The sequence below is a fragment of the Corvus moneduloides genome, chromosome 24 (genome assembly GCF_009650955.1).
Source record: "Corvus moneduloides isolate bCorMon1 chromosome 24, bCorMon1.pri, whole genome shotgun sequence".
Classification (NCBI taxonomy): Eukaryota; Metazoa; Chordata; class Aves; order Passeriformes; family Corvidae; genus Corvus; species Corvus moneduloides.
The window spans coordinates 5,848,742-5,875,661 of NC_045499.1; the positions used below are offsets into that span (position 1 = coordinate 5,848,742).

Genomic DNA, 26,920 nt, shown 5'->3' on the forward strand with positions numbered 1-26,920 from the left:
ATGCTCTCCGGGGCGCCGCCGCCGCCCGCCGGCTTCCCCAGCCCGCCGCCGCCGCAGCCGCCGCCGCCGCCGCCGCCCGCCGCTCCCCCGCACGGGCCGCCGCCGTTCCCGGGGAAGGGCGGCCTGCAGATCCGGAAGAATGCCATCACGGACGACTACAAGGTCACCACGCAAGTGCTGGGGCTCGGCATCAACGGGAAAGTTTTGGAGATCTTCAGTAAGAAGAGTGGCGAGAAGTTCGCGCTCAAGGTGCGCGGGGACCCCCGCGCCGGGGACCGGGGGGGACGCGGGGACCGCGCGGGCGCTCGGCCGGAGGCGGCCGGGAGGGGCCGGGGAGCGGCAGCGGCGCTGCTGACAGTGATGGAAGGTGTCTGCTGCGGGGGGAAGGGGGTCCCGGCGGGGCCAGCGGCGGCAGCGGGGCCGGCCGGACAATGAGCTGCCGCCCGCCCCTCCGGCCGCGCTTTAATCTCGTCTTTCCCCCCCCCTATCAAGAGCAGCGAGACGCGGCTTTCCCGCTTTGTAGTGGGAAACGAAGCGAAATGACATGTTGGTAGCCCGAGGAGGGGGGAGGGGGGGGTCAGAAGTGGAGAAGAGACCGTGGCCTGGCTGGGATCCCCCTGGGGGATGCCCATCTCGGAATGCCGGGGTCTGCATCCCCGAGTGTGGGGGCCACATCGCGGAACGTGGGGTTCCCTCCGTGGGCTGCTCGTGGTGTGTGGTGTAAGCACCGGCAGCTGCTCACTGTCCCCGTTCGATGTCCCCTTCCGGCTGTAACACCGAGCGACTGTCTTCCCCCGCTTCCCACAGGGAATATTTCAGCGTTACGATGTTACCCCTTGTCCCTAACTTGCTTCTCTTTGACAGGCGTAGATAAACAGTGGCTACAAGGTGTATTTGACCTCGCGCTAGGTGATAAAATCCTTCTCCTTGTTTCCAAACGAGGTTTTCGAGCAAAGAGGGGAGCGTGTCTCCCTGCCAGCGAGGCTTGGGGAAGTTTGAATGGATTCCTGGCACGCCGGGTGACGCGGGAGCAAGGCTGTCTGCTTGGTGGGAGCGCCGTGTTCTCCAGCATCCGTGCAATTTGCGCCCACACATGAGCTGTTCCAGTCCTTGGCGTTACCTCGAGAACTGGAGAGGCTAAAAACACCCCACCTAAACCCGTAACCCCCCACCTAAACCTGTAACTCCCACCCAAACCCATAACCCCACTTCCTTTGTGTTTAGAGTTGCCCCTCTCTTGGTGTCTGGGGTTCCTAACCTGAGTGAGGGAACAAACAAGGGGCTTTGGGGGCACAAGCTGTGCTGCAGAGGTGGTGGGCTGGGCAAGGTACTGAATGTCTGTGGTTAGGGAAGGGGGGTCAGTTAGGTGAGAAAAGTTTGATTTTTCCTTCAGAAACACCAAAGACGTTGCTCGTGAGTACATCACCCGCGTTGTACTCCAGGGCGACATTGTATTGTCATCTCTTTGGGTTGAAAATTAGCGAAATCCTCTTCTGTTTTGACAGACGGGCTCCTCCTCGCCTTTGAAGTTGAGTCATGTATTTAAAGCACAGATCCCAGCACTTCCTTTTCGCAGCCCTGAAAGGGGAAGGATGGAGGAGGAGAGCGAGGCCGGAGGTTCCTGTGCCCGCCGTGGCTGGGGCACGGGACTGGTGCTGTCACCCTGCCCGTGCCAGAGCGAGGGGTCAGGGTTTGCTGTCACGTGTCCCATGGGTTCCTTGGCTTGTTGGAAAGCCTCCTGGAGTGCAGGACTCCGAGCTGGGATGTAAGAGGGTGACACAGAGCGTCTGTGTGGCTCTTGCGGGGTGAGGTATATCTGACACTGAATCTCTTTTAGGAAGAGAGATTGTCTTGCCTGTCCCCTGTCCTGGCCTCTTCTGGCATCCCTGACAGGGAGGGACGAGTTCAGCTGAGTGGTTGGACGTGTCCCTGGCTTCTCAAAGAGCAGCACAGCTGCTACTGTAAGTGATTCCCTCCAGCACCTTCAAAACTGCTACGCTGGGAGTTTGGGCTCTGGGATGAGCCCATGGGTACCCGTCCTGCCCTCGTGAGTGTGAGCTACAGGCTTGGCTTATTCCATTGGGGTATTTGGACCGAGCTGCCGAGCCCAAACTTGGTGTGGGTGACTGCCCTAGACATGATGCGTGCTGACTTCATTCCCTCCTCGGGTACGCAGCCGGGCTGACGTCTCTGCTAGAGACCTGTGGAGAGGTATTTGGGTCCAAATTACTCATGGGCTTCATCAGAGTGGAAAGATGACCTAAAGCAGGATCCACAGAAGTGATTGCATCGAGTTGTCATGTTTCAGATGATGCTTAAAAGAATCCTGATGGCCCATTGCCAGGAGCCACAGCTGAAATCTGTCTGCTGCCTGCTTTGGTTGTGCAGTGAACCTTTCCATTTGGAGTGTCATTCTTTAGGGTTGCTCTTCCAAAATCTTGTATAACAATGCAATCCTTCACTGCAGGGTGAGACGCAGTTGTGTCTCTCCCTGATGGGAATGGTGTCTTCTGGTCAGGTTGTGCTTCCTCTTGGGAAGTCGTGAGCAACTTTTGTGTTGCTAAAGCTCTTTCTCCCAAATCAAGAGATGGATTTTGGTAAGGGTTTTGCTGAGAGTCACTTTGCTGAAGAGAACTTTTCAGTGCTCCAGGAGAGTTTCAGCTTGGAGACAGTGTTCTAGCAGCAGTGAAAACATTAAGGCCAATTTTCTTCTCCTTCCAGAGCAATAGTCCATGGCAGAGACGCATCATTAAATGAGATGGTGCTGTGTGCGAAGCGATGGATGGTAGTTCTGCTTGCTCTGTAGTACCTGGGTGAAAACAAGAGATTCCTCTGCTTTTCTTGTAGATTCTTCTTCATCTTTCTGTACTGTAATTTTACTGTAATTTTTGGTACCTGAAGCGTGGCATCCCTGAATTATCTGGTGTGAAGCAGCCACGGATGGTTCCAGTCACCCATGACCTGACCCTGTTTGAAGCATGATGATCTGCTGCAGGGTGGGAACAGAAAGCCCAGGGAGAGGTGATGAATGGAGCTGAACTGCCTGGTTCCTTACCCCTTTCTTCCTTGTACCTTGGTGTGATTTATTATTAGGCAAAATTAGGCTTGTAATTTCTGTGGAGGCTGCTGTATGTAGGTCACTGCTGGCCTGACTTGGCAGGGTTTGCTGTGGTCAGGCTGCAGTGGTGGGGCTGGGAGCGAGGGCTCTTTGCCTACTGCAAATTCCACTTTTAAGACTAATCTTTGGGCTGGCTGCCTTAATTCCACGAGGAAATGGCAGCTAAGCCAGGCTGGAGAGTGGGGACTGGTAATGGCAGGTGATGAGTTTTTCTCTGTCGTACACATCGCTCGACGGAGCTCTTTGTGGAGCAGGTTTGCTTTAAAAAAAATGAACAAACCTCGCTGCTGACTTTGGCTTCAAAGCAGGAGATCCTCACCTGGCTCGGTGAGTTTTGGAAGGGCTGGAGGAGCTCAGGGCCGTGGAGGCTGCTCGTGGATTTGCCCCTGTTTCTGGAGCATCCTTGGTGCTTTGGGGCGTGGTTGCGAAACACTCTCGGTCTCACTCTTGGTCTCATCAGATAATCTGTGAGTGATGGTTCCCCTGATGGAGAAGGAGGAAGGAGGATGGTGCTTATGGTTCAGTGTTCTGGGAAGTGCCTATCGTGGAATTAGGGCAGGCAGCTCGGAGCTGAGAACGGAGCAGCTCTGTGGACGAGCGAGTTCGGGTGGCCAAAGCACCCTGCGTCCCACAGCTTCGTTTGAGATCAAATGCTGTGTCCCTCCAAAAATCCATCTGGAAAAATATCCCTGGAGTGAGGGAGTAGATGGAGATCCTGGGCTCGTGCTCATGGGAAGCAGCTTGCTCTGTCTGGTGTTCTTCTGCCCCTCTCTCAGTGGAGAGATGTTTTTTTTATTAGCTCTGCCATGTATTTCATGTAATCAGAAATGTCTTCGCTGTGGCCTTCTGTGCAAGCTGTGGTTGAAAAGCCGTGGAAACTGCAGTGACATCACCGGGACTTTTCCAAAGCGGTGGTTTATTATCTCATTGACCAAAGGAGTCTACTGACTTGGGGTTTGAGTTTGTTTAAACAATTTAGGATTTGCCATAGTCTCTTTTAAACACTTCACATGTTCTGAGCAGTCAGAACTATGACTGTGATGGACTGATAAGACCCGGGAGCAGGGGTTTTCTCTTTGGTACGTGCTCAGGAAGTGACGGGGCTCTTCCTCTCAATAATAACCCAATGCCATCAGCCATAGGTCTTGCAAAAGACGTTTCCCACGTTTTCCAAGGTGGGGAACTGAGATGCAGTGATTTACTGAACGTCAGAGGCGGCGCTGGGCTGAGGAGCTGTGCTGCCTGTGCCTCGCAGGATGAAAACGCAGCCCCTGGATGTGTGATTTAATAATAGCCAAATACCACCAGGTAAAGTGATGATTTTGTCATTCGTACGGAGCCGTGCTGGCCTTTGGCAAGATTTGTGCCTTCTGTGCCATCACTTCACACACACGTTGGGAAAGCCTCGTTGCAGGACAGTGCTGGTTCAGGGGGCTGTGGAGGTGATGGCTCTGCCTCGGCAGGGAGGGATGCCGAGCAGAGGCTGGGCTTTGCCAGACACGTGCTCTGAAACAACCAAAACAGTTTATAAATAATAGCTGAAGCCGTGCAGCCTGAGCCAGGTCTCCTGGCATGTTTTGATCACGATGGGTGGGCACAAGTGATGAAAACTCCCGGAAGGTTCCTGCTGAGGAAGCCCGAAGGATCAAGTTGGTGACTTCTCTCTTCCCAGAAAGCTCTGGCCGTGCTCTGGTATCTGATGAGATGGATGAGCTCTTGCTGGGTTTCAGGGCGGTGCAGGTACGTGGGAGGCATCTGGAGGAGTGGCCGGGTCGGAAGTGGCCGTTGGGCTGATCCTGTGGCACAGGAGCAGCATCACTCTGGGTTTATGATCTGCCATCTCCTGAGCCCTCCTGGTGGCCTCCTGTGCCCCACACCAGGGTGGTCCGAGGGCTTTGCTCTTTTCTAACCCATCCTTTTGCTGTGGTTTTGCTGTCTGCTGAGAAACTTGAGAGGGAAGAGCCCTCCTTCCTTAAGAAACCCTTTCCTCCTGCTCGGAGCACAAGTGGCCTCCCGACCTGCAGACGGCCCTCGCTGCAGAAGTCAGGCTCCTCTCCAAGCACAACTGGCCCCGCGCGTCTGGCCTCAAGTTGCAGCATTCAGGCAGCATGACCTCACCTCCTGGTTTCCAAGAATAACGTGCTGCCTCCCCTGCGCCACGCCGGGGCTGGCTGTGGGGCCAGGGCGGCTGCCACAGCCCAGCTCCAGGGCTCTGGCTTGTGCCAGGTGCCCCCAGGTAGCCCTGTGCCCACCCCAGGCTGCTCAGCTCCTCTGCCCTTTGTGGGCTGCAGAGGTGAGGCAGCAGCTGGGAGAGGGTCTTCAGGACCTGGCTGATCTTGCAGGCCTATTTTGGAGGAGGGAGAGTTGGAAGCAGAACCAGGGCGATCCCTCCACCAGCTCCAGAGGCTGGCATGGGAACTCAGCTTGGCCTGACCACTCCCCAAAAAACCAGTTTGGAGCCCGGGCAGTCACTCTGAGTCAGCATCGTGGTCATATCTGGGGGGACAGTGTTGGATTTTAACAGCCCCTGAGAGCTGTATCCCACTGGAAGTGGGTCCCGTCTTCATTGCTGCAAGGTGAGAAACCAACCTGGTCTGGTGGAAGGTGTCCGTGCCCACGGCAGGGGGGTTGGAATGAGGTGACCCTCAAGGTCCCTTCCAACCAAACCACTCGGTGATTCTCTTGCTCTCTGAAAACATCTCCTTTCAGCTCTGGCTGGCACGAGGGCTGTGAGTGTGACCGGTGCCTGCAGGTTCCTTTTGGGGAGGACTCTCAGCTCTGGGGCTGGTTCCCCACAGGAGATGGATGGGGAGCAGCGCGGGGTTGGAGCAGGGCACACAAGAGCAGGTCTGAATGCAGGGAGCTGTAGCAGCCTTTTAAACTGTTGTTCCTTTGTACCCCGTGGCTGACTCATTTCAAAGATTTCAGCCTTTTAAGATTTTACCAATTTGAGGTGGGGATTACAGCGGCTGGCAGGTTTAATGGTTGCATTAACTCGCTGCTCCTTTGTGGCCTGGGGTGGGGACTAATGGCCCTGAGTGCTGGTGGACCTGAGATGACCTGAAACAAAAAGTTCTGCTGGAGATGCTGTGAGCCACAAAAATATCACTTAGAAAGTGTCACTGGGAGGGGGACGCAGGATCTACTCTGAGCACTCTGGGAGCTCTCCTGTGGCTCCATTGTCCCTCTGGTGCTGCCGAGGAGGATGGTGGCATCTTCTTGTGGATAAGGGCACTGCTGTGCCAAAGTGCCCTGTCCCAGTGGGGAGGGCAGGTGAGTGCTCTGGCTCAGGAGGTCTGCAGCTGGCACAGCCTTTGCCGTCATATGTAATGAGATTATTCAGGCCGTTGGCGTCAGGGCCGCACGTGGTTCTGTGCCCGGCTGCCCTGCAAGCTGTAGCCTAAACCAGAGATAAAGTCCAAAATACAAACCCAGATCTGAATGTTCCTGGGGCGCCCAGCCAGGCTGGGACTTTGCTGCTCTGCTCTTGGTGTCCTTATCCGGTTTGGCCTATAGATTTGGGATCAGGGGAGGGATGGATTAATTTCCTTTGTCACCATAATTGAGTTTGCTGCCTCGTGTTGTGCTCTTGGCTGCAGGTGGGTGCCCCACTTGAACTCAACCTCTCCAGGTCTTCTGGCCCCAGAAGATGGGGGTCAGGCAGGTTTGGGGTCACTGCTGTGTGCCTCACACTCTGGATCAGGCTAAACCTGTGTAACAGCAGGCTGGGACTCTGCGCTGTCCCTTTCCCAAGGGCTGCAGGACCTCCTGGCTTGGGAGCATCTTCTGTTGAGCACTCGGGATCGGAGCAGCCACTCTTGCTCTCCTCCCGTGTCCTCTGGCCCTGGTGCGCGGCACCGAGCTGGGGCAGCCTCTCCAGAGGCTCCTTGCATGTCCTGCCAAGTGTGTGTTTTCAGGGAAATGTGGCTGGAACACAAGCCGGGGCTGCTGTGGAAATTTGGCAGCGCGTCTCCGTCAGGCTGCAATTCCAGTAGCGGCAGCTCATCCCGTAGGTGCGGGCGGGAGCCGGCTCCAAGGGGTGTTGCTTGGAAATGGGGTTGGAATCCTGGGTATCTCGGCCGGGCTGGGGGAAAAGCAGATGCAATCAGGTCCAAACAAACCCGAAAGTATGCATGTTATCCTCGGCTTAGTCTAACAAAAGCAGTAAATAAAATAAAGAGCAGGGGAGGTGTCTGGAGCAGGGATGTGTTTTGAATTCCAGCGGCAGTGAGCCTTATGGCAGCTCCCAGCTCAGTGCTAGGAACAACTTAAACTTGTTCTATTCCCACTTGTTTAGTGGACGGGCAGCAGCCACCGTGAGTGTCACTGAGCTGTCACCGTGGTGCGCTGGCTCCCACAGCCCTGCAGCTCCCCGAGCCAGGCTGCAGGAGCCGTTGTCACCTGTCCCAGCCTCCTCCGGCCAGCCCGGTCCCTTCGGGGCTCTGCTGTGACTCTCTTCCTCTCGGGCCATTTCACAACCTGGCTGCCCGTTGTTCTGGGCAGATTTGCTGAGAGAAGGAGCCCCGGGCAGGCGGCTCTTGCGCAAGCGGCTCTGCTGGTGCTGGGAAGGGCGGGCTTACCAGAAAGTTTAAACTCAGGTTATCTCCTGGAAGTCATCAGAGCTGTGAATTTGGCATTTTCGGCCGGGTACCTCCCGTGCCTCCGGCAGAGCAGCGCTGGCACGGGAACAGGGCTGTTTTGGGGAGCCTGGAGGTGTTGCAGCCCTTGCTGGATGCCTGCTCAGGCTCCTGGAGAGAGAACATCTTCCCCCTTGCTGGCCCAGGAGCTTGGAGGAGGCTTGGGAAGCCCTTTACTTTTGTCCTCAGTGTCTCCCACAAGGAATGACCCTGCTCCTGGTGTGAGGGGCTGTGCAGCTCTGTTGGAGCAGGACACTGACATCTCCCTGTCCATCCCTCCCACCCTGCTTGTTCCACGTCGGAGTTCAGACTCCCAGTGTCTCTTGATGTAAGGAAGAGTTGCTGTAGAGAACAACTCTGCCAGGACATGAGATGCTCTGTGGACAGTGGGATTCAGCAGGGAAGTGCTCCATGTCCTCTGGGATTTTTGGAAGTGTCTTGGTGGTCCCATTCCCCAGTTCCTTGCTGCTGGAGGAGACAGCCAGCTCTGCGTGTCAGTGCTGGGCTGATGAAGCCTGGGTGAGGAAGATACTGAGGGGATTCTGAACGGGTTAAAATGTGGCCATTGGGTGCTGCTGAGCTGCAGCTCTGGCGGGTGCTGGGTGGGAGCCAGAGCTGCTTCCCGGGAGCTTCAGAGCGAGTCTGAGGCTTCTCCCTCCGCCGCAGCCTAGGGGAGCTCGTGGAAGATGATGTTTGTCTGCCTCAGTGCAGTGCTTTGGGGTGATATTCCCTTTTCTGGGCCTTGCCTGGAGGAGCTGCAGGGCAGGGAGGGATCTGGCCCTGTGGGTCCAGTTAATGAGAGCTAGGAGAGGGTTTAGGCAGCTCTGTGTGTCCCGTTAGCTCAGTTTTGCCAGGCTCTGGCAGTAAGGGCAGCGTGTTCTTAGCAGGTCAAGCACCTCTGGCCTTAACCAAAGCATTCCTTTCATGTTTCCTTCTCCTCAAAGATTGCCCTGAAGCAACCATGCAAATGTCACTGAAGGAGGGTTGGCCTGGGACATGGTGCTGATGCTTTAAGGGTTTTAATGACTTAACTCCTGCCCAGCACTGGACATCTGGATCTCATAGCCACCTCGAATCCAATCCCCCCAGCAGCCCTGGACCCTTCCCTGTGTGAGAGACCGGGGTAGCGCAGTGTGGCTGCTGTTCACAGGGGCTGCTCAAGGCTTCATTTCTCCCTGTCACTCAGGAGACGAGGCTCTGCTCACTGGAGGCTCCATGGGGCTGCAGGGGCCGTGCCAGCCCCGCTGCTCCCCGCAGTGCCCCAGGCTCTGCTGCCGGGGTTGCGTGGGGAGACGCGGGGGCTGCCCGAGCCCTGGGGTGGGCGGCCGAGCCACACAAAGACTGCCCTGTCTGCTCTTTGGCTTCCCCCAGCTCTAAGCTCTTCTCGTGAATAAGTGGGATTGAAAAAGCTTAAATTCATACAAAGCAGGGCCCAGGAGCCCCTGGCCGACCCGGAGGGAGCAGCTGCCCCCTGCTCACCCTTAGGTGCCCTGGGGCTGCCCCCGCACCCCGGGGTCCCGGATAACGCTGCCCCGGGATGAGGGTGTGTGTAAGGCTGGCTGAGGGGAGAGGTTTCTTTTTAAAAGCTGGGTATGGGAATGCCCAAGAAGACCAGGCTGTTTGCCAAGCAAGCAGCAGTAGCTGCAGGAGGAGATTTTTCTGTTGGTTTGTTTAAATATCCGTGCGTTTATCCTTTTATCCCCTCTCCGTTTTAATCTAGTGGGCAAAATGAGTCCAAACCACTTGCTGCCTGTGGTATTTGGTAGGAAATCAAGCAGCCTGCTGGTAAACACTGTCAAGCAGTGGGGTACTGAGCATCCATGGGAGGATCAGTGGCTCTTTCCCGTGCCTTTTCCACACGGTTTTTGCTGTGTATTGAAAAGATGCAAGAGCACAAAACCTCTGCTGTCAAGCCAGGCTGGATCAGGTTTGATGGAGCTCTGAGCAACCTGGTCTAGTGGAAGGTGTCCCTGCCCATGGCAGGGAGTTGGAATGAGATGATCTTTAAGGGTTCCTTTCAACCCAAGCCACTCCATGATTCAACAACTCCTTGCTCTGTGTTGAGCCCAGCTTTGGTAATGCCAACAGGGGGGAGATTTCCCATCTGGTGTTTTTGGCAGTTTCTGCTCCCCAGGCACTTCATGGTGCGTTTTGCACACTTGTTGGCAGAGGTGTTTTGAGGTGATGGTGCTGACTGGGACGCTGCTGCTCTGGGCTCTGTCCCAGCTTCACCAAACCTCCCCAGCGCCAGGGCAGCGCGGCTGCTGCCAACAGGTGCCGTGGAGGCTCCTGGGGCTGCCAAAAGCCTGCAGGGAGCTAAGAATAGCCACCGTGTCCTGAGAGCTTTAATGTGGTGCCAGCAGGATGCAGAGAAGGGCTTTTTTTAAAATAGAAACACAACTGTGTTTTCCTGCTGGCTGAAAGAGTCTCGGGATGGCTGCTGGAGGAGGAGTGCCCTGCTCGGCTCCTGAGGTGGCAGGAGGCTCTCAGGTTTTCACTGCATTGCTTCAGAGCCCAGGATTTCCCCTAAAATACTGGCTGCTGTGGGTAAGGTGGAAATGCATGACCTTAGGTAGTGCTGGGTCTCGAGTCTGGGGTGTTGCTTGGCTCTTCACCCACGGGGGTTTCCACCAGCTCTTCTGCAGGTCCTGTTGGGTGCTGGGGTTGTACAACCTCTGTGTGATGGGAGAAGGAGGGGGAGGGTGGCCTGTGGGGCAAGGAGAGCCTGGGAGGCTGCAGTGAGAGCTTTGGGGGTGTTTGGGGAGATGGCGAAGGGGACGTGTGCCCCCAACCAGCTCTGGATCACTCAGTGGGGTGCAATCCCCTCGTGTCCCTCTGCCACTTCATTGCCATCCCCTCTCCTGGCACACATTGCTGCCTCTCTCCCTGCCCCAGGCATCCCAGGGTGGGTTCGTGTGTGGGAGCTGGTGGTGACAGAGGTTCGTGTCTGCTGTGCCATGTGAGGGGAGCAGGAGGAGGAGCAGGAGGAGGAGGAAGAGGAGGGCTGTTGGTGGCCGCGGGGTCCCTTCCTCACTGAGCACCTGCGCAGACAAAGCCCTGTTATGAAACCCCTGAGCTGCTCCCGGCCTGGCCTTTCCCTGCTCCAAACAAACCCGCAGCGGCCACCCAGCACGGGAGCTGTGTGTGCCACACCGGGAAGAGCCACAGTCCTGCTCCCAACACGCTGGCAGCCTCCAGGCTGCTGTGGGCATCGTGCCTGGTGCGGGTTCTCTGTGATTCCAGCTCCTTGGCACTGCTCGGGGGCTGCCAAGGTGGGTGGTGGTGCCAGCAGCCGGGGGGATGCTCTGCTCTGGATCCCTGTGGAGCTGGGCTGCACAGCCCGGGCTTATCTCAGCAAGGTGTTTGCTGTGCCCTGGTGTTGACAAAGCCCGTGACAGGGGTGAAACTGTGTTAAATAAACAGCTGAGGAAGGACAGAATGATGCAAAACGGTGCTGGCGTCACCGAGCTTCGGGGGTGCGTAAATGAAACCCTCCCCAGGCTTGGCACTGGTGGAGGAAACACATCCCGAGGCCGTCCTGCTCCCAGTGCCAGGGATGAGTGGTGCTTCAGGAGGGGTTGGCCTTGATGCAGCTTTGTGTTTCAGTTTGGTTTTTTTCCCTTCTTTAAGTACATATGTATGTATTTATTTATGCTGCTCTGTGTTGAAAGGCCGCAGGCAGGATCCCTGTGCTGGGGGGGTGGGTGGCAGCCTCTCCTCTGTCCCGTGGGGGGCCCTGCCCATGGGCTGAGCCCTGAGAAATTTCGTTTTTGGGCAGAGCTCGAGGCCGGGAGCTGCCGGGAAGCTGTGGGTGTTGTGGGGCTTCTTCTGGCAGGGCTTCACGGCTGCTCCGCTTGCAGGCGTGGGTCTGGGCCTCTCCCCAAAAATCACTTCCAGCTGAAACATTAAGGGAACGGGTGGACACGTCCAAAAATAAAAGCAGTTCTGGGATGTAGCGGTGGGGAATCCAGAGCTGTCCCTGGGGTCCGAGGTAGCGGTGGGGTCAGGCAGGGCTGTCTCCAGGGTCGGGGTGAGGCTGGTGGAGCAAGGGATGCTCCGAGTGCTGTGTGGTCTCTCTGACACTGAGGAGAAGCCCCTGGCTGTGGGGTGCAGGGCTGGAGGAGGCAGCACGGTGCAGTGCTGGTGATAAGGGGTTTTTTCAAGCTCTGCCTGTGGGAGGGAAGCACAAAGGACATAGGTCAGCCCTGAGTTAATGGTTTACATCAGTGTTTACTTCGAGATTAATCACACCTGCAAATATCAACCACTTCCTCCCATAAAAGCACATGTGTGCTTTTCCATTCTTGGCGTTGTCAGCTCCGATAGCAAATCTGGCAAGGAGAGGGGTTGGGAGGAGGAGCTGACCCCGGCCCTCAGCTCTGCAAAGAGGTGGAAAGTGAAGGTGGTGTGTGTGGAGCAGACCCTGCTGGCTGTGGCTGAGAAGATCTCCACCCTTCCAGTGGCTCCTTATTTTCCTTTCACTTTGTGTTGCGTGGATAAAAGGCCCCGGCAGAGGCAGCAGAGGCATGTGGGATCGGGGTCTGGTTTGCAGAGAGCATCTGAGCATCCCCGCCCAGAATGGCTCCGCTCAGAGCTGGGCTGTGGCTTCCTCTGGCCCCAGGACAGTCAGTCCCTGCCCTGCTGAAACCCAGTGCTGTGGTGGCTCCTGGTGGGCAGTGACATCGGGGATGTCTTTAGAAATGGATGGGATGGGATGGGATGGGATGGGATGGGATGGGTTGGAGCATTTTGGCCGTTGTGACCCCCTTTGTCCCTGTGGGATCCATGGGGAGGTCCTGGCAGGGTGCTGCCTCCATCACTCTGGCCAGATGTGCTCCCTGGGACCTGTGGCACAGCAGGACGTGGGACCCTGTGACCGTGGCTCGTGCCTGGGCTGCTCCTGGCTCCTCACCCGGTGCCTCCTGGAGAGATGAGCCTCGGGTGAGTCAGCAAAACCCAGCGATGCTGCTGAGGGCTGGAAGGAAGAGGAGGATCCCAAAACAAAAACGTGGGACTGAATAGGCCCCTAATTTTGTTTTTCTCAGATAAATGAAGCCAAAACTCTTTATTTCTCTTCTTTAAACACCAGCCCCAGCCTGTTGCTGGGTGTGAGTCAGCGGGGATGCTTCGTGCTGCTGCCTTGTTGCCATTTACCTGCTCTGACTTCTTCCTGTGAGTTTCGCAGCCCCTTCCCGCCCACCTCCATCTCCTCCCTCCACCCTCATCCCCAATGCCTCCACCACGCTGCTACCCTCCCCTCAGCATCCAGGGTGCTACTCCTGGGTACCCACTTGGGCGCCTCATCTCCAGGATGCGCCAAGAACATTTTTGCTGGTGGGAAATGGGCTGTGCAGTGTGGGGCTGGCCGGGGGGCAGCGCCCCGCTCGCACGGGGGGCACGGGCCCCTGGCAGGTGGCTCTTATTTAAGCCCAGGCCTCTCTTCTGCTCCTCGCCTTTGTGTGCCTCGAGAGGCTTTTGTTGCCGCCTGAAAAGGCTGAATGGCTGCTGCATCTGTCGCAGGGGGAGAGCGGGTGAGGAAATGCTCAGCAGATGCCCCGGGCATGGGGGGCTGCGGGGCGGGGGGTCCCGAGCATCCCCCACCGGGCACGGACCCCCGTGGGAGCCGCGGGCAGGGCAGCTGAGAGCTCAGGGGACCCGGGGTTGTGCAACGGTGGCGGGCGAGCGAGGCCTCTTGTGAAAGCACCGTGTAAGAGCTGCCTCTTCCCTCGCCCCATCGCCATCCTCCGCCCCGTTGCAACATCGCCCGCAGGAGCAGGGGCGGGCGCGCTGCGACATCTGCCCCCGCCGCGACATCTGCCTCCTCCGCGCGCCGGCTGCTCCTGGCAGGGTTTTTAGCTTTCCCCTCGCTCACGCTGCCTCTTCATGCCTGGCTGGCTGCTCGTCTCGGGCCGTGCAGTGGGGAAGCTCTCCCTGAGCTCGCCATGGTGGCTCCGGGTCTTCCTCGGAGCGCTGCGATCATTCAGGCTGGGAGAATGTGGCCGAGCAGCTCGAGCGTGTGTGTGTCAGCTCGCGTTTGCTCGGCCTCGCTTGCCTCTACTGTGTTGCTCCTCTGTTCGTAGCTCTTCCTAATCTAAATAATTCTCCCTTGCTGGGATCCTTTCTCCAACCTTTCCATTTTCCCTGAGGCGAGAGAACGTGGAGGATGGAGCTGGCCACGCTCGTGTTGGTCAAAGCCTCAGCATCCACCCGGCTCTGGTGGCACTGGCTCTGGTGGCACTGGCACCTCTGGAAGGTGGGTAGCTGATGCCTGGTGCTGTCCTGCCGTGCAAACTGCCTTGGATGAAGCCACCTCCATCAGGGAGCAGAGCCACCCCTCCAAACAGTCATCCTGGGATGGCAGGACGGGGCACGCTGCGGGCAGGATGCTGCCGGACCCACGCGCGGCTCCTCCTCCTCCTCCTCCGGACGCGTCACCTCTGCTCTCTGGCTTTCCCCGGGCAAAACAAATGTGAGGATGAGGCTTCCGCCTGTTGTGTTGGGGCTTCAATCTGTGGCTCTTTGGGCGTGGGCAGAGCCGAAATGAAGCCCAGCTTGGGAAAGTCCCGTCAGCAGGGCAGCCAGGCAGGTTGTGGTGGGTGTAAGCAGCGGGGACGGGGTTAATGTAAAGGTTTATGTAAGAGCCACGATGATGTGGGGGAGGTTTCCTGAGCTGCACCTTTAATTGTTATGGCCGTGTGGTTCAACCATGAATTTCCCTCTGTTTGGTAACACAGTTCCTCTTAGGGGCTCTGGGACTCGTGATTTTATTTCTCTTTCGTAGTTCATGAACACCAAAAGCGGAACCAGCTTTGCTGCTTCCATGTCCTTCTGCTGCCCTGTCCCTCCCAGCCGTGTCTGGCAGGGATTGGGACAGCTTTGGGTTCATTACCTGTGGGCTCCCCAAATATTCTGGCATTACAGGCTCGGTTCAATCCAGGCAGAGGTGGGAACAGCCTGTGCAAAGCTTCCAGCACCGGCCCTACAAATGTGTAAAGCAGCTGGCGCCAGTTGGCAGTGAGTTTGCAGGGGAAGATTAGAACAGGAAAATCCTTTGAAGAGAAACCCTTTTGCTTTATTAGGAAAAAATGCTCCTTGCCCTGTGCTAGCCGGGTCAGGGGAATCCAAAGCCTGTGTGTGTGATCCAGGCAGGGGCAAGCTCTGCTTTGCTTCCCTGCTGATAATTTGGGGGATGACAGCCTGCCTCTCTTCGCTGTAGGTTTATTCTTACTGCAACTCAAGAAGAGTTTATTTTAACCCCTGTGGTGCAGACAGGTCCTGAGGGGAGCTCCTGGGGGTGGTTTGGGGCCTGGGTACACTCCTGCAGGCCCTGGTGGAGGGGTGGGTGCTGCATGGCCTGTGCTGTTCCGCTGGGCACTGAGGAGAATTGGGTGGGATCAGAATACACACGGAAATAAAACCACCCTGCCTGCAAGAGCAGCTGGAGCGCCCGGGGTGAGCGTGGGGCAGCCCTGGAAAACGGACAGCTCAACACCCCAGTGTGAGCCTGATCCTCACTTTCCATGGAAATTGCCCGTGGGAGGTGAGTTTTTCCTGGGCAAGCTCTTGCACAGGGATATCCTGCCCATCTGAGTGTTCCTGGCTGGCCTAGGAGCAGCAGCGTTTGGGGCTGTGGTGGCACCCACAGCGAGGAGGGACGGTGGGACAGTGTCCTCGGCCACCTCCTGCCGTGCCAGGGGAGGAGGGAGCTTCCTGTCGTGACTCATGGAACATCATCCCAGGAGGAGGCGGCGAGACTGAAGAGACTGAATCAGTGGTGCCTGAGGACACACTTGGAGAGGGAACGTGAGCGTGGGCAGCTCCAGCCCCCTGCTCTGCTCCAGAGCTTTCCTTCCTTCCTTCCTCGTGCCCATCCACCTTTGCTGTGCTTGTCCTGAGGTGATGGGTGGGAAATTCAGCTCCATGTGATGCCGAGCTCTTCCTTGGAGCTGAAGCTCTTTTTTGATGCCTGCAGGCCCAGGCTGGAGCCTGGACTTGGGTTTGGGTTTGCTTAGACGGTGCTGTCCTGCAGAAACCCTGATGAGCTGTTTTGTTTTCAAGAGCTGCTTCCAGGGTTTGTCTTTCCAAGGTGGGGAAAAGCCCAGAGCTGCTGCAGGAGCTCCTGAGGAGCCTTTGCTGCTCTCAGGGTCCTGGACACGTTGGGCTGGGCTGGGCTGGGCTGGGCTCTGGGCTGGGCTGGGCTGTGCCATCCGCTGATGGGAGCAGTGCAGGAGCCCTCGGCTGGAGGGCTCTAATGAAGCTAATGAGGGTGTTTAGCTGGGCACGGAATGGAGGGCTCTAATGAAGCTAATGAGGGTGTTTAGCTGGGCACGGAACTAATTTCTCTCGTGGCATATAAAGGCTCCTGGGGGAGCTGGGCTGAGCCAAGGCACAGGATGGCAGCAAACACCATCTGCCCAAATCTTGGAGGTGTCAAGCTGCTGAGAGGGGAGCTGGAATGCAGCTGAAAGCTGAATTTCCTCCCTAATTGCCAGGGGGGTGGAGTGGCTCTTTCCCTGCTTTCCCTCCTTTCCTGCGGGGAGGTGCCCTAGTGGGAAGCGGAGATGGGATGGGGCAGAGCTCTGGGCTGGCACAGCTGTCCTGGCTGTCCCCTGTGATGTTGAAGGGACACAGGGATGCTCTGTGATGACGAGCTGATGTTTGGAGATGTGCAGTGGCTGCAAATCTGAGCACCTAAAGCACCCAACAGCTGTAATGGGGAAGGGATGCAGCTCCTCCATGTCTGAACCCTGTCTGGATTTGCTCCGAGGTGGTGGCAGAGCTTCCTCTGCAGCGCTGCCCTTGTGCCCTGTCCCGGGGACACTTGTGTAACTCAGGGATCCGGTTACTGCCCGGCTCAGCTGCCCGAACCCTCCTCTCCAGCAGGAGCAGGCAGGCAGTGCAGCATTTTGCGTCTGAAATAATGAAGGCTTTGATCTCCAAGGAGCCCTCCTTCGGAAGGGAAACAGGAGACAAGAGCTGGAAAAGCTGAACTCAGAGCAGCTGTCGGGAGTTCCAGGAGCTTGTCCTGGCTGCTCCCATTGAAGGGTTAACCCTGGTTGTGTTCCGGATTACTGGGTTGCAAAATCAGCTGGGGTGGGATGGGGGCAGTTACGAGGTGATTTTCCCATCCCAGCCTCCTCGTTGGGAGCCAAGGAGCATAAATCTCGCTACGGTCACAGGCTGCCCTGGGCACCGGAGCTGCATCAGGGCTGTGGGCAGTGTTGCCAACCCCCAAATATGCTGGATGTGGAGTTCCTGTGAGCGGAGCAGTGCCAGGACATCACCCACCAGAGGTTTCACTGCTGGCTGGGGCTGGGGAATGGGAGGGAAGGTTGGAGCTGTGGGAGCTGCTGGTTCCCACCTAAAGAGGACGAACTGGTGGAAGCGCTGCTCTTGCCCCACCACTGCATCATGCTCGGCACGTTCCCGGCATCCCAGGGCACGGGGAGCCGGTGCCTGTGCTGAGGGCAGGAGGTTTTGGGGTGCAGCAGGTGATGCTGGGCCTGTGGGCTGCCTCTGCCATGGCTTGGCCATGCCCACGTCCCTCCTGCAGCAGCAATGGCCTTCCCCACGCAGCCTCTGCATCTGGCCTTCAACTCCCCCTCATGCTGCTGCCACTGGGAACATTTCCTAAATTAACCAAATCATTCCCTTAACGAGGCTTAATCTAAGCCTCTCCATCACCTCTCCATGCCCAGCCAGCAGGAGAGCAGAGGGAGTAGCTGGATCACAGCTGGGTGTTCCGAGAGCTCCGGGGCAGCTGTTTGCTCCCGGAGGTTGTCTGGGTACAAAAGCAAATATCAGGGCTGTGCTGGTGCAGGTAATGGAGGCTGCTGCCTCCTACTTCATTAGAAATCCAATTAATCTCCTATAAAAGCACTCGGAGTGACCTCTAAAAATGGGATGTATTTTGCTGTACCTCTGCTGTTTGTCTTGTGCAGAATGATGTTAACTAGCTGCTTCCTGCTGGTCCATTTTCCCAGTGCATAATTGCAAATTGTTTTGTTTTTTCTTTTCTCTTCAGCTTCCTGGCTCTCCATGCCAGGCCCTTCTGAGTGGGGCTGCAAATAGCCAGGCTTTTCTCCAGGCCCTTTGCATGGCTCCTCGGGGGGCTGGTGTTACTCCTGCTTATGGTTTTGGCTTCTGCAGGATCCAGTTTTTAGGGTAATTAAGCAATAGAGGAGCAAGGAGGGCCTGTCCAACCTCCTGCCCTGTCTTCCTTTTGCCCCGGGGCTGTCGGTGCCTCGGTAAAGGAGTTGTGCAAAGCTTGGCCGCTTTGGTCCTGCTGAGCTTCCGATGGTTTGGTGCCAGCAGCCTCCCTACCCCACATCCAGCACAGGTTTCCACAGGTTTCCTCTGCCTCGGGAAGCAGGAGAGCTGAGGAGGTGGGAGAGGTGTGACCCAACCCCAGGGATGGTGTTTGGGGTGGGTGGCTGAAGGGCACATCCTGTCTGTGCCTTTCCCTGTGGCAAAGGACGAGCGCAGTTCCAGGCAGGGGTGCAGATCACTGTTCCTCTGCCAGGGCAGCACCACCAGCGAGTGTTTAATCTGTCAATGGGAAGCATGTGGTTTTTGGGGGTTAAACCTTGTTCCTGTGAAATCCCCGCTGCGCTGGGCACCACCCTGGGTCCTGCAGAGCATCCCAGGGCTGATGCTTCTCCTCTCCTGGAGTGTGTCTGGGAGAGGTCAGCGGGGTCAGAAACGCTTTTCTGTCTAAATCTTGGTAAAAATGACCAAAGCTGCTGTTTCCTGCAGGGTGGGGGTGTGTTTCCACATCCCCACTGCTGCTCCGATGTGCAGAGCTGCTCTGGAGCAACACCCTCTGAGCCCGGCTCCGAAGGCTGCCCGAGACAGGAAGGAAAATGAACTGCGCTCAAGATAGAAATGTTTGTTGTTCTATATTTAGGAGCACAATAATTAAGGCTGGTTGGTTGTCCTGACAAACATTGTAATTAATAGTCCATGGCAGACAAGCAAATCCTTCCTGCACCTGGGAACTGTGAGTTGTCTTTGGGAAGGGCAGGGGGCTCATTGAAGAGCTGCTGTTTAGGGAACATCTGGATGTTTGCTTTGCCTGCTCCCCAGGCACGGGTGCTGCTGGGCTCTGAATCTGTGGTGAGGGAGCTTTTGTGGTCAGGAGGGCTCCATGGAGCAGCAGGCTGATGGATGGGAAATAACGGGGGACAGCAAAGGGGAGAGCGAGGATGCTTGGTGGCACCCAAGGGTGCAGCGGTGGAGGTATCAAGGTGCAGAAATTGGCTCGTAAATGCAGTAGATCTTGCTGGTGGGGCACAGGGAGGTGAGAAGTGGCCGGAATAAGCTTTTACCAGCCTTGGGAGGAAGGACAAAATGCTGAGGGCAATCGTCTTCTCAGTGTTCCCGCTAGATGGGGATGGAGGCATTGTCAGAGCGCTCTCGCCGCGCCCGCGGGGAGCGCCCGGCCCTCGCCCCCGCGTCCTCTTGGGTGGCCACGGTGCCAGCCGGGGGTCATGACCCGGCTCCCCGGGGTGGCTCAGGGCTGACGGGGTCTCTCTTCTCCCACAGATGCTGCAGGACTGCCCCAAAGCCCGCAGGGAAGTGGAGCTGCACTGGCGAGCGTCGCAGTGCGCGCACATCGTCCGCATCATGGACGTCTACGAGAACCTCTACCAGGGCAGGAAGTGCCTGCTCATCGTCATGGAGTGGTGAGTGCCCACCGAGGAGCACCCGGCCCTGCAGGGCGGTGGGGTGGTGCCAGAAGAGGGGTGGGCATCTTCCAGCACTGGGGATGCCAGGGGGATGCAGCCCGTGAGCCGCAGCGATGCCGACCCGGGCAGAGGAGCTGGCGTTGGAGGGACGGGGACACGGCAGGGGCTGCGCCAGCTCTGAGTCATTCTGAAAACGCGCTCGGCTCTGCAAGGCTCAGGGCCTGTGGTTCTCACAGGTGGGTCATAACCAAACTGGCTTTGGCCATCGAAAGCCGGGGTAGGCAGCGGGTTCCTGGCAGCCCAACAGCCTGTGGGGGATGCGTGGGGCGGCAGCCAAGCCGAGCTGGCACCTCTGGTACTGCCCTGGCACCTCCTGCAGCGGCAGCTGAGCGGCTCTGGTTTGGGTAGGTGCTTGGTATTAACCTGGGGACGAGGAGGAGGAATGAAGGGGAAAGTATTGAAACCACATCCCAACCGCAGCTGTGATTTAATGCAGCTTCCTTGCCAAAACCTCTCCTCTGGCAAGCTGGTAGATCGCCTGGGGGGGCAGCGGGTGCAGGAGCACCACGAGCAGCGCTGGGGCAGGCGGCACAGCAGCCCCCAGAGCAGCTCCTGTGGGGGAACAGGCACCTGAGAACCACCCTGGGCAGCCAGGGATGGGAAAGGGCTGTGGGGTGGGGAAAGAAAGAGTGGCTGAGGGGTAGGAGGAGGGTCCCCTGTGACCGAGGGATACTCTGGGGTAACGCCCGTCACAAGGCAGGGTTTGACTTCCAGCAGGAGCAGGGTGTGTCTCCATCCTCACAGGCTCTGGATCCATCCTGACGGGCTCTGTGCAGCACAGGGCCCCGGGGGCTGCAGGATATTGCTGTTGCAGATGTCGAGTGAATGTCAAGGAGATGCTATCGGGCCTGGGAAAGCCAAACTGTTTCTGCTTGAGTCAGATAAGGCAGGGGCAGGAAGTGCCCTTATCCCCGCTCTCATGGAGAATTCTCCCGGATCTCAGTCCTGATCTCTCTGGGAGCTGCATTTTCCCTGAGGGTACCTGGGGAGGAACCCCACCAATGATTCCTCACATGGGACCTTGCTGTGCTGCAGTGGGGCCCAGCCTCTGCCTCCCCCAGCCTGGGGAGCCCATTGTGACACTGCTGATGTCTCACTCCTCCCCTGAGCTTTGCTCAGCACTTCTGTGCTGGGTTATGGTGCTGCCGAGGGACTTGGCTTGTGAGCAGAAGGAGGCCACGTGTGCTGGGAGTGCTCTCACCAACTTTGAGCCACGTTTGCTGCCTTTACTGTAAATGTGTTTCTGTGGGCTGCTGGGGTGACCACGTCCACCCGCGCCTCTGCCAGCACAGAGCCGCTGCCCTGCTCGTTTCGGGAAGGAGGAGGCTCTGAAACGCCTCAGAAGCAGCAGCCCAAGGACTTGGATAAGGGCACTGTTTCCTGCTGAGCTCGTGCAGCTCCTGGCTGAGCAGCAGAGGGTTTGGGGCAGCTTGTGGCAGTGTGAGATGGACCCGCAGCGTGTAACACTGCACGTTTCTCTTCCAGCTTGGATGGCGGGGAGCTCTTCAGCCGGATTCAGGACAGGGGAGACCAGGCCTTCACAGAGCGGGGTATGGAGCCCACATCCTGCTGGGGTTTCAGTCCAGCCCATCCCCTCAATGCCCTTTTTAATCCCCAGCAGAGTTTTGCACTGAGGAATGAGGGATGTGGGTGCAAGGGCCCTGCTTTTCATGTGCACTTGAGAGCAGGGTTAGGGGCTGTTCCACACCCTGTCCATCCCGCTCAGAAACACCCACCTCCCTCAAAAAATGAAGTCCACTGGCTGTGGTTCTTGTGGATCTCATTGATCTCATTCCCTCTACTCCTGTGGCCAGGAAAAGCAACCACACACCCCAAACTCTGAGCCTGTTGCCCCCTTGACTTCCCATCCTAAGGGGAAGCCTTTCCCAGCTGGATTCCTTGCTGATTGGGTGTCCTAAATGGTGCAAGCGCCTCCTTGGTATTAGGGTCAGGGGCTGGACTCTGCCCCATCCCTTCCCCTGGGGCTTGCTAGGAGTTGCAGGCTCCTTACCCAGAGATGGAGAGTGGCAGAGGCTCCATGGCAAGGGGGACTTCAAGGAGAGAAAACCCCTTTGACCTCAGCCAGGTTCTTTGACTCCTGGTTAGTGGAGTTACCCAGAGAGTGGTGCCCTTTTTTTACTTGCTTGTGAAGGCTTCTGATGGTTTCTTTGCTCCTTCAGAGGCTTCAGAGATCATGAAGAGCATTGGGGAAGCCATCCAGTACCTGCACTCGATCAACATCGCGCACCGGGACGTGAAGGTACCACCCTGGGCCCCCCTCGGCTGTGCCAGGGCCAGGCTGCCCCAGCCCTGCTGCTCACTCCTCCTTCCCTGTGTGTTCCCAGCCGGAAAACCTCCTGTACACCTCCAAGAGGCCCAACGCTGTGCTGAAACTCACCGACTTCGGCTTCGCCAAGGAAACCACCACGCACAACTCCCTGGCCACCCCGTGCTACACGCCCTACTACGTGGGTGAGTGCCTGGGGGTCTGAGCTCGGGGGTTTGCAGGGCTGGGTGGGGTTTGGAGGGTGCCACGTCCATCCCATCACCTCTGCATCCAGCCTGGAGCCTGAGCTGCCGCAGGGAGCTGGGGACAACACTGCGCTGCTCCAGGCAGCGCTTCCCAGAGTGCCCGGAGCTGCGGGCGGCTCTTGGTGTCTCCGTGGGACGTCAGAGCCCTCTCACCCAGTGCTGCCGCTTGGATTTAGGATTTTCTTTCTGTCTTCACCAGCCCCAGAGGTGCTGGGCCCAGAGAAGTATGACAAGTCCTGTGACATGTGGTCCCTCGGTGTCATCATGTACATTCTGTAAGTCTGAGGGTTCCTCTCCCTCCTGCCGGGCTCAGCTCCTGGCACTGCCTTGTGCCCTGCAGGTGCTCCTGGGGAGGGTTTTGGGGTGGCACATTGACTCTGTTCCCTCTCCTGGTGCAGGCTGTGTGGGTACCCCCCCTTCTACTCCAACCACGGCCTGGCCATCTCTCCTGGCATGAAGAAGCGAATCCGAATGGGCCAGTACGAGTTCCCCAATCCTGAATGGTCCGAAGTGTCAGAGGAAGGTAAATGTGCTCCCTGCGGTGGCTGTCCCCAGGCTGAGGTCTCCTTTTGAAGGCTGGGGGGAGCCTGGGTGTGTTGGGGTCACCTCTCAGGGCTGCAGCGTCGTCACCTCTGCTGGAGAGGCTTTTGCTGCAGGCTTTGTGCAGGGTCAGGTGTGTGGCACACAGGAGGGGTGTGCAGGGGTTTTGGGGCTGGGGTTGGAGCTCTGGAGAGCCCTCTGGGAGCTGCTGGCTCCTGACCCTGCCCAAACCCTTGCAGTGAAGCAGCTGATCCGCAACCTGCTGAAGACAGACCCGACCCAGCGCATGACGATAACGGAGTTCATGAACCACCCCTGGATCATGGTGAGTGTGGGGATGGAGTGGGGTGGGGTGGGATGGGATGGGATGGGATGGGATGGGATGGGATGGATGCCTGGGTCTCCCAGCTGACGCTTCTCCCCTCTCCCGGCAGCAATCCATGCAGGTGCCCCAGACCCCGCTGCACACCAGCCGTGTGCTGAAGGAGGAGAAGGACCTGTGGGAGGATGTGAAGGTAAAGCCTCGCTCTGTCCCTGTCCGCAGCGCTCTGCACCCGGCTGTCACCTGGGCACTGTCCTCTCCTGTCTTACTGCAAACATTCACTGTCCCTGGAAGTGTTAGAAACTGTGCAGATGTGGCACTTGGGGACAGGATTTAGTGGTGGAGTGGCCGTGTTGGGTTAACCATGGAATCAGAGAATAGTTTGGGTTGGAAGGGACCTCAAATGCATGGAGCAGCCACTGTCCCAGGCTGCTCCAAGCCCTGTCCAGCCTGGCCTGGGACACTGCCAGGGATCCCAGGGCAACCACAGCTGCTCTGGGAATTCCGTCCCAGCCCCTCCCCACCCTCACAGGGCAGAACATGGTTGGGCTCAATCATCTTGGAGGGCTTTTCCAACCTGATCGCTTCCACGATTCCGGTTTGGTGTGAGCGTGCTGGCTCTGGGGCAGAGCTGTGCTTGGGAGGGAGCTGGAAAATTTGGCAGTGGGACACTCAGGCTCTGGGGACCCTGGGGGGGCTTTGCTGATGGCTCTGTGCCCGCTGCCCGCAGGAGGAGATGACCAGTGCTCTGGCCACCATGAGAGTGGACTACGAACAAATCAAGATCAAGAAAATCGAGGATTCCTCGAACCCGTTGCTGATGAAGAGGAGGAAGAAAGCCAACCCCCCCGAGCCCGCCGCGCTCCCCCACTGAGGGCCCCCGCGCCCGCCGGCCCTCGAGAAAGCAATAACTATATATATATATTTTTAAAAAAAAAAAAAGACAAAAAGAAACAGACTGTTCTATCGAGCGCATGGAATTCAGACATTTATACCAGACTAGTTATTTTTAGCTACTCACCTGTGTTTCTGACCTTTCTGGAGCAGGTGGTAAGAGCCCCCCTGAGATCCACACCTGCAGCCAGGGATTTTTGTCCTGTAGGTGAACGCCGCCAATAATTGGATTTTTATTTTTCTTTTGTGAAACAGTTTTGATTTATATATATATATTTTTTTTTTTTTTCTCCTTCCTTCCAAAGACATGGAAACTCCTGTGGTGACCTTTTTTGGGTATATAACGTATAAATATTTTTTAAAAACTACTGTAGAGCTGAAACCCAGACAGTGTTCTCTGTGTGGATGCTGGCTAGAGACGGGCTCCAGGCTTGAGAGCGGGGCAGGGAAGGAGAGCTGCCCTCCCCCCTGTCCTGCTGGCATGAGGGGGGGTCCCTGTGGCCACCAGAACTGCTGCTGTTAAAGCACAGGAGCCAAAAAGCAGCGCCCCACCCCTCCCTGAGCTGAGCTGGAGCCTGGATCTGCCTGGCAGCGCCGTCCGTCTGTCCGTGCGTGGGGTGTGTGTCGTGTCCCTGAGCCTGGAGCTGCTCGTGGCTCCCCCTCCGTGGCCTGGACCTGTGCCTGGAACACAGCTCTGACCTCAGGGGTGGGCAGGGGGTGGGCAGGAGCTCCTGCAGCCCCAGCCCTGCAGGGATGTGTTACAGGTGTGTCCCCCCGACCCCATGCCCAGCCCCGGGGAGGTGCTGCCCTGGGGACAAGTGGGTGGCAGGGGAGGGGTGGAGGTGGCACAGCTTGAGCCAGGATGGCAGCGCTGACCCCTCCCTGGCTGGGGCTGGGGGTGCTGCTGCCCCCCCAGTGTGGCTCCTGCTGGGAGCAGGGCGGCTGCTCTGAAGTCTTTAGTCCATGAATTATTATTATTATTATTATTTGTCACGATGTTTCACTTTGTTAAATGTGTTTGAATGGGGAAAAACAACTTTTTAAGGCGATGTTTAGTTTTTAGGCGATCTTTTAGACACTGTATGGAATTTTAATTTGTTTTGAAAACCGGTTTTTATCCCTTTTTTTTTTTCCTTTTTTTTTAATTATTTTTGTCTGTTGGCTTATACTAATCTTCCCGGTCTGCTCTTCGGTCCTTTGGATTAAAGACACTTCAAGCGTCACCCAGTCTCTCCTCCTTGCTTGTGTGGCTGTGAAGAGTCCCCCCAGTTCTCCTGCTGCTCTCCCCGTGTCCTAAAATTGCTCTTTTTTCCCCCAGAGAGGCTGAGCTCCGCAGGATGTTCTCCAGGGGCACAACATCCCTTTGCCTGGGGACAGCTGCTCGAGCTTTGGTGGCTGCTGCAGAGCGAGTTCCCTCCCCAGCATGTGTCACCCGCCCTGGGCTGGGGCTCTGGGACGGTGTAGGGTGATGGTGTGGGACGGTGTGGGATGGTGTGGGGTGATGGTGTGGGATGGTGTGGGATGGTGTGGAACAGTGTGGGATGGTGTGGGATGGTGTGGGGTGATGGTGTGGGATGATGCAGGATGATGCAGGATGGGGTGGGATGGTGTGGGATGATGTGGGGTGGTGTGGGATGATGTGGGATGATATAGGACGGTGTGGGGTGGTGTGGGGTGGTGGTGTGGAATGGTGTGAGACGGTGTGGGATGATGTGGGATTATGTGGGGTGGTGTGGGACGATGGTGTGGGACGGTGTGGGGTGGTGTAGGATGATGATGTGGGATGGTGTGGGGTGGTGTGGGATGGTGTAGGATGATATACGATGGTGTGGGATGGTGTGGGGTGGTGTGGAGGGTGTAGGATGATGGTGTGGGATGATGTGGGACAGTGTGGGGCGGTGTGGGATGATGGTGTGGGGTGGTGTGGGATGATGTAGGATGGTGTGGGATGATGGTGTGGGATGATGTGGGATGATGTAGGATGGTGTGGGATGATGTGGGACAGTGTGGGGTGGTGTGGGGCGGTGTGGGATGATGGTGTGGGATGATGTGGGATGATATAGGATGGTGTGGGATGATGGTGTGGGATGATGTGGGATGATATAGGATGGTGTGGGATGATGGTGTGGGATGATGTGGGATGATGTAGGATGGTGTGGGATGATGGTGTGGGATGATGTAGGATGGTGTGGGATGATGTAGGATGGTGTGGGATGATGTGGGGCAGTGTGGGGTGGTGTGGGATGATGGTGTGGGATGATGTGGGATGATGTGGGATGGTGTGGGATGATGGTGTGGGATGATGTAGGATGGTGTGGGATGATGTAGGATGGTGTGGGATGATGTGGGACAGTGTGGGGTGGTGTGGGGCGGTGTGGGATGATGGTGTGGGACACTCGGGACACGTGGCCGTGGGTGCTGCGCCCGGGTGCCGGCAGGGGACACTGCACGTCCGGTGTCGGGGGTGCTGCGGCTGCCAGCGGCTGTGCCCGGTCCCCGCTGTCACCTCGGGGGCTGCGGGAGCTGCTGCCGCTGCCCGTGCCGGTGCTGGCTGCGGGAGAGGAGGAAGTGGTGAGGTCCCCACGTGCCTTCCTCACCCTCATCATCTCCTGCTGGGGAGGAAGTGGGATGGATGGTCCTGCCACGGCTCGCTGGGCTCTCTGGTGCATCCCTGCTTTGTTTGCCAGAGCAAGAGGGAATGGCTTCAGGTTGGGAGACAGCAGGTTTAGGCTGGACATCAGGAAGAAATCCTTCCCTGGGAGGGTGGGCAGGCCCTGGCACAGGGTGCCCAGAGCAGCTGTGGCTGCCCCTGGATCCCTGGCAGTGCCCAAGGCCAGGCTGGATGGGCTTGGAGCAGCCTGGGATAGTGGGAGGTGTGGCAGGGGTGGCACTGGGTGTCTTTAAGCTCCCTTCCCACCCAAACCAGACTGTGACTGTGTTTCTAAGCAGCAGAGGGGCTGCAGGGGGGTCAAATCCCACAAAGATGCTGCGAGAGGGGAGCTGGGAACAGCCATGAGGAGCTTCAGCCACCTCCTCCAGCCTCCGCTTCGAACCTGAGCCAGGAGGAGCCTCTTGGGCTGCCCAGCTCCGCAGCAGTGAGTCCCTCCCTGGCGCTGGCCCAGGCCTGGTG

The 26,920-nt window shown here is 57.5% G+C and overlaps 1 protein-coding gene and 1 long non-coding RNA gene across 2 annotated transcripts; both read left to right on the forward strand.

Moving 5' to 3' along the window:
• Window positions 1–25,013, forward strand: MAPKAPK2 (MAPK activated protein kinase 2). Its single transcript, XM_032133198.1, has 10 exons — window positions 1–249; window positions 19,300–19,439; window positions 20,988–21,052; window positions 21,683–21,762; window positions 21,848–21,974; window positions 22,234–22,309; window positions 22,433–22,557; window positions 22,814–22,899; window positions 23,009–23,089; window positions 23,627–25,013. Exons 1-10 carry the CDS (start codon window positions 1–3, stop codon window positions 23,768–23,770), a joined length of 1,173 nt encoding a protein of 390 aa, XP_031989089.1. The 3' UTR covers window positions 23,771–25,013.
• Window positions 1,969–17,923, forward strand: LOC116455377. Its single transcript, XR_004244372.1, has 2 exons — window positions 1,969–12,927; window positions 13,902–17,923. It is a non-coding gene; the product is annotated as an uncharacterized LOC116455377 (long non-coding RNA).
• Window positions 25,014–26,920: the final 1,907 nt, after the last annotated feature.

Excerpts from the sequence above, each read along its gene's own strand:
- MAPKAPK2 (XM_032133198.1), top strand. The coding sequence starts at position 1 with ATGCTCTCCGGGGCGCCGCCGCCGCCCGCCGGCTTCCCCAGCCCGCCG. Across the intron at positions 250-19,299 it reads GCGAGAAGTTCGCGCTCAAG|ATGCTGCAGGACTGCCCCAA; the intron begins GTGCGCGGGGAC and ends CTTCTCCCACAG. Across the intron at positions 22,558-22,813 it reads GTCCGAAGTGTCAGAGGAAG|TGAAGCAGCTGATCCGCAAC; the intron begins GTAAATGTGCTC and ends AAACCCTTGCAG.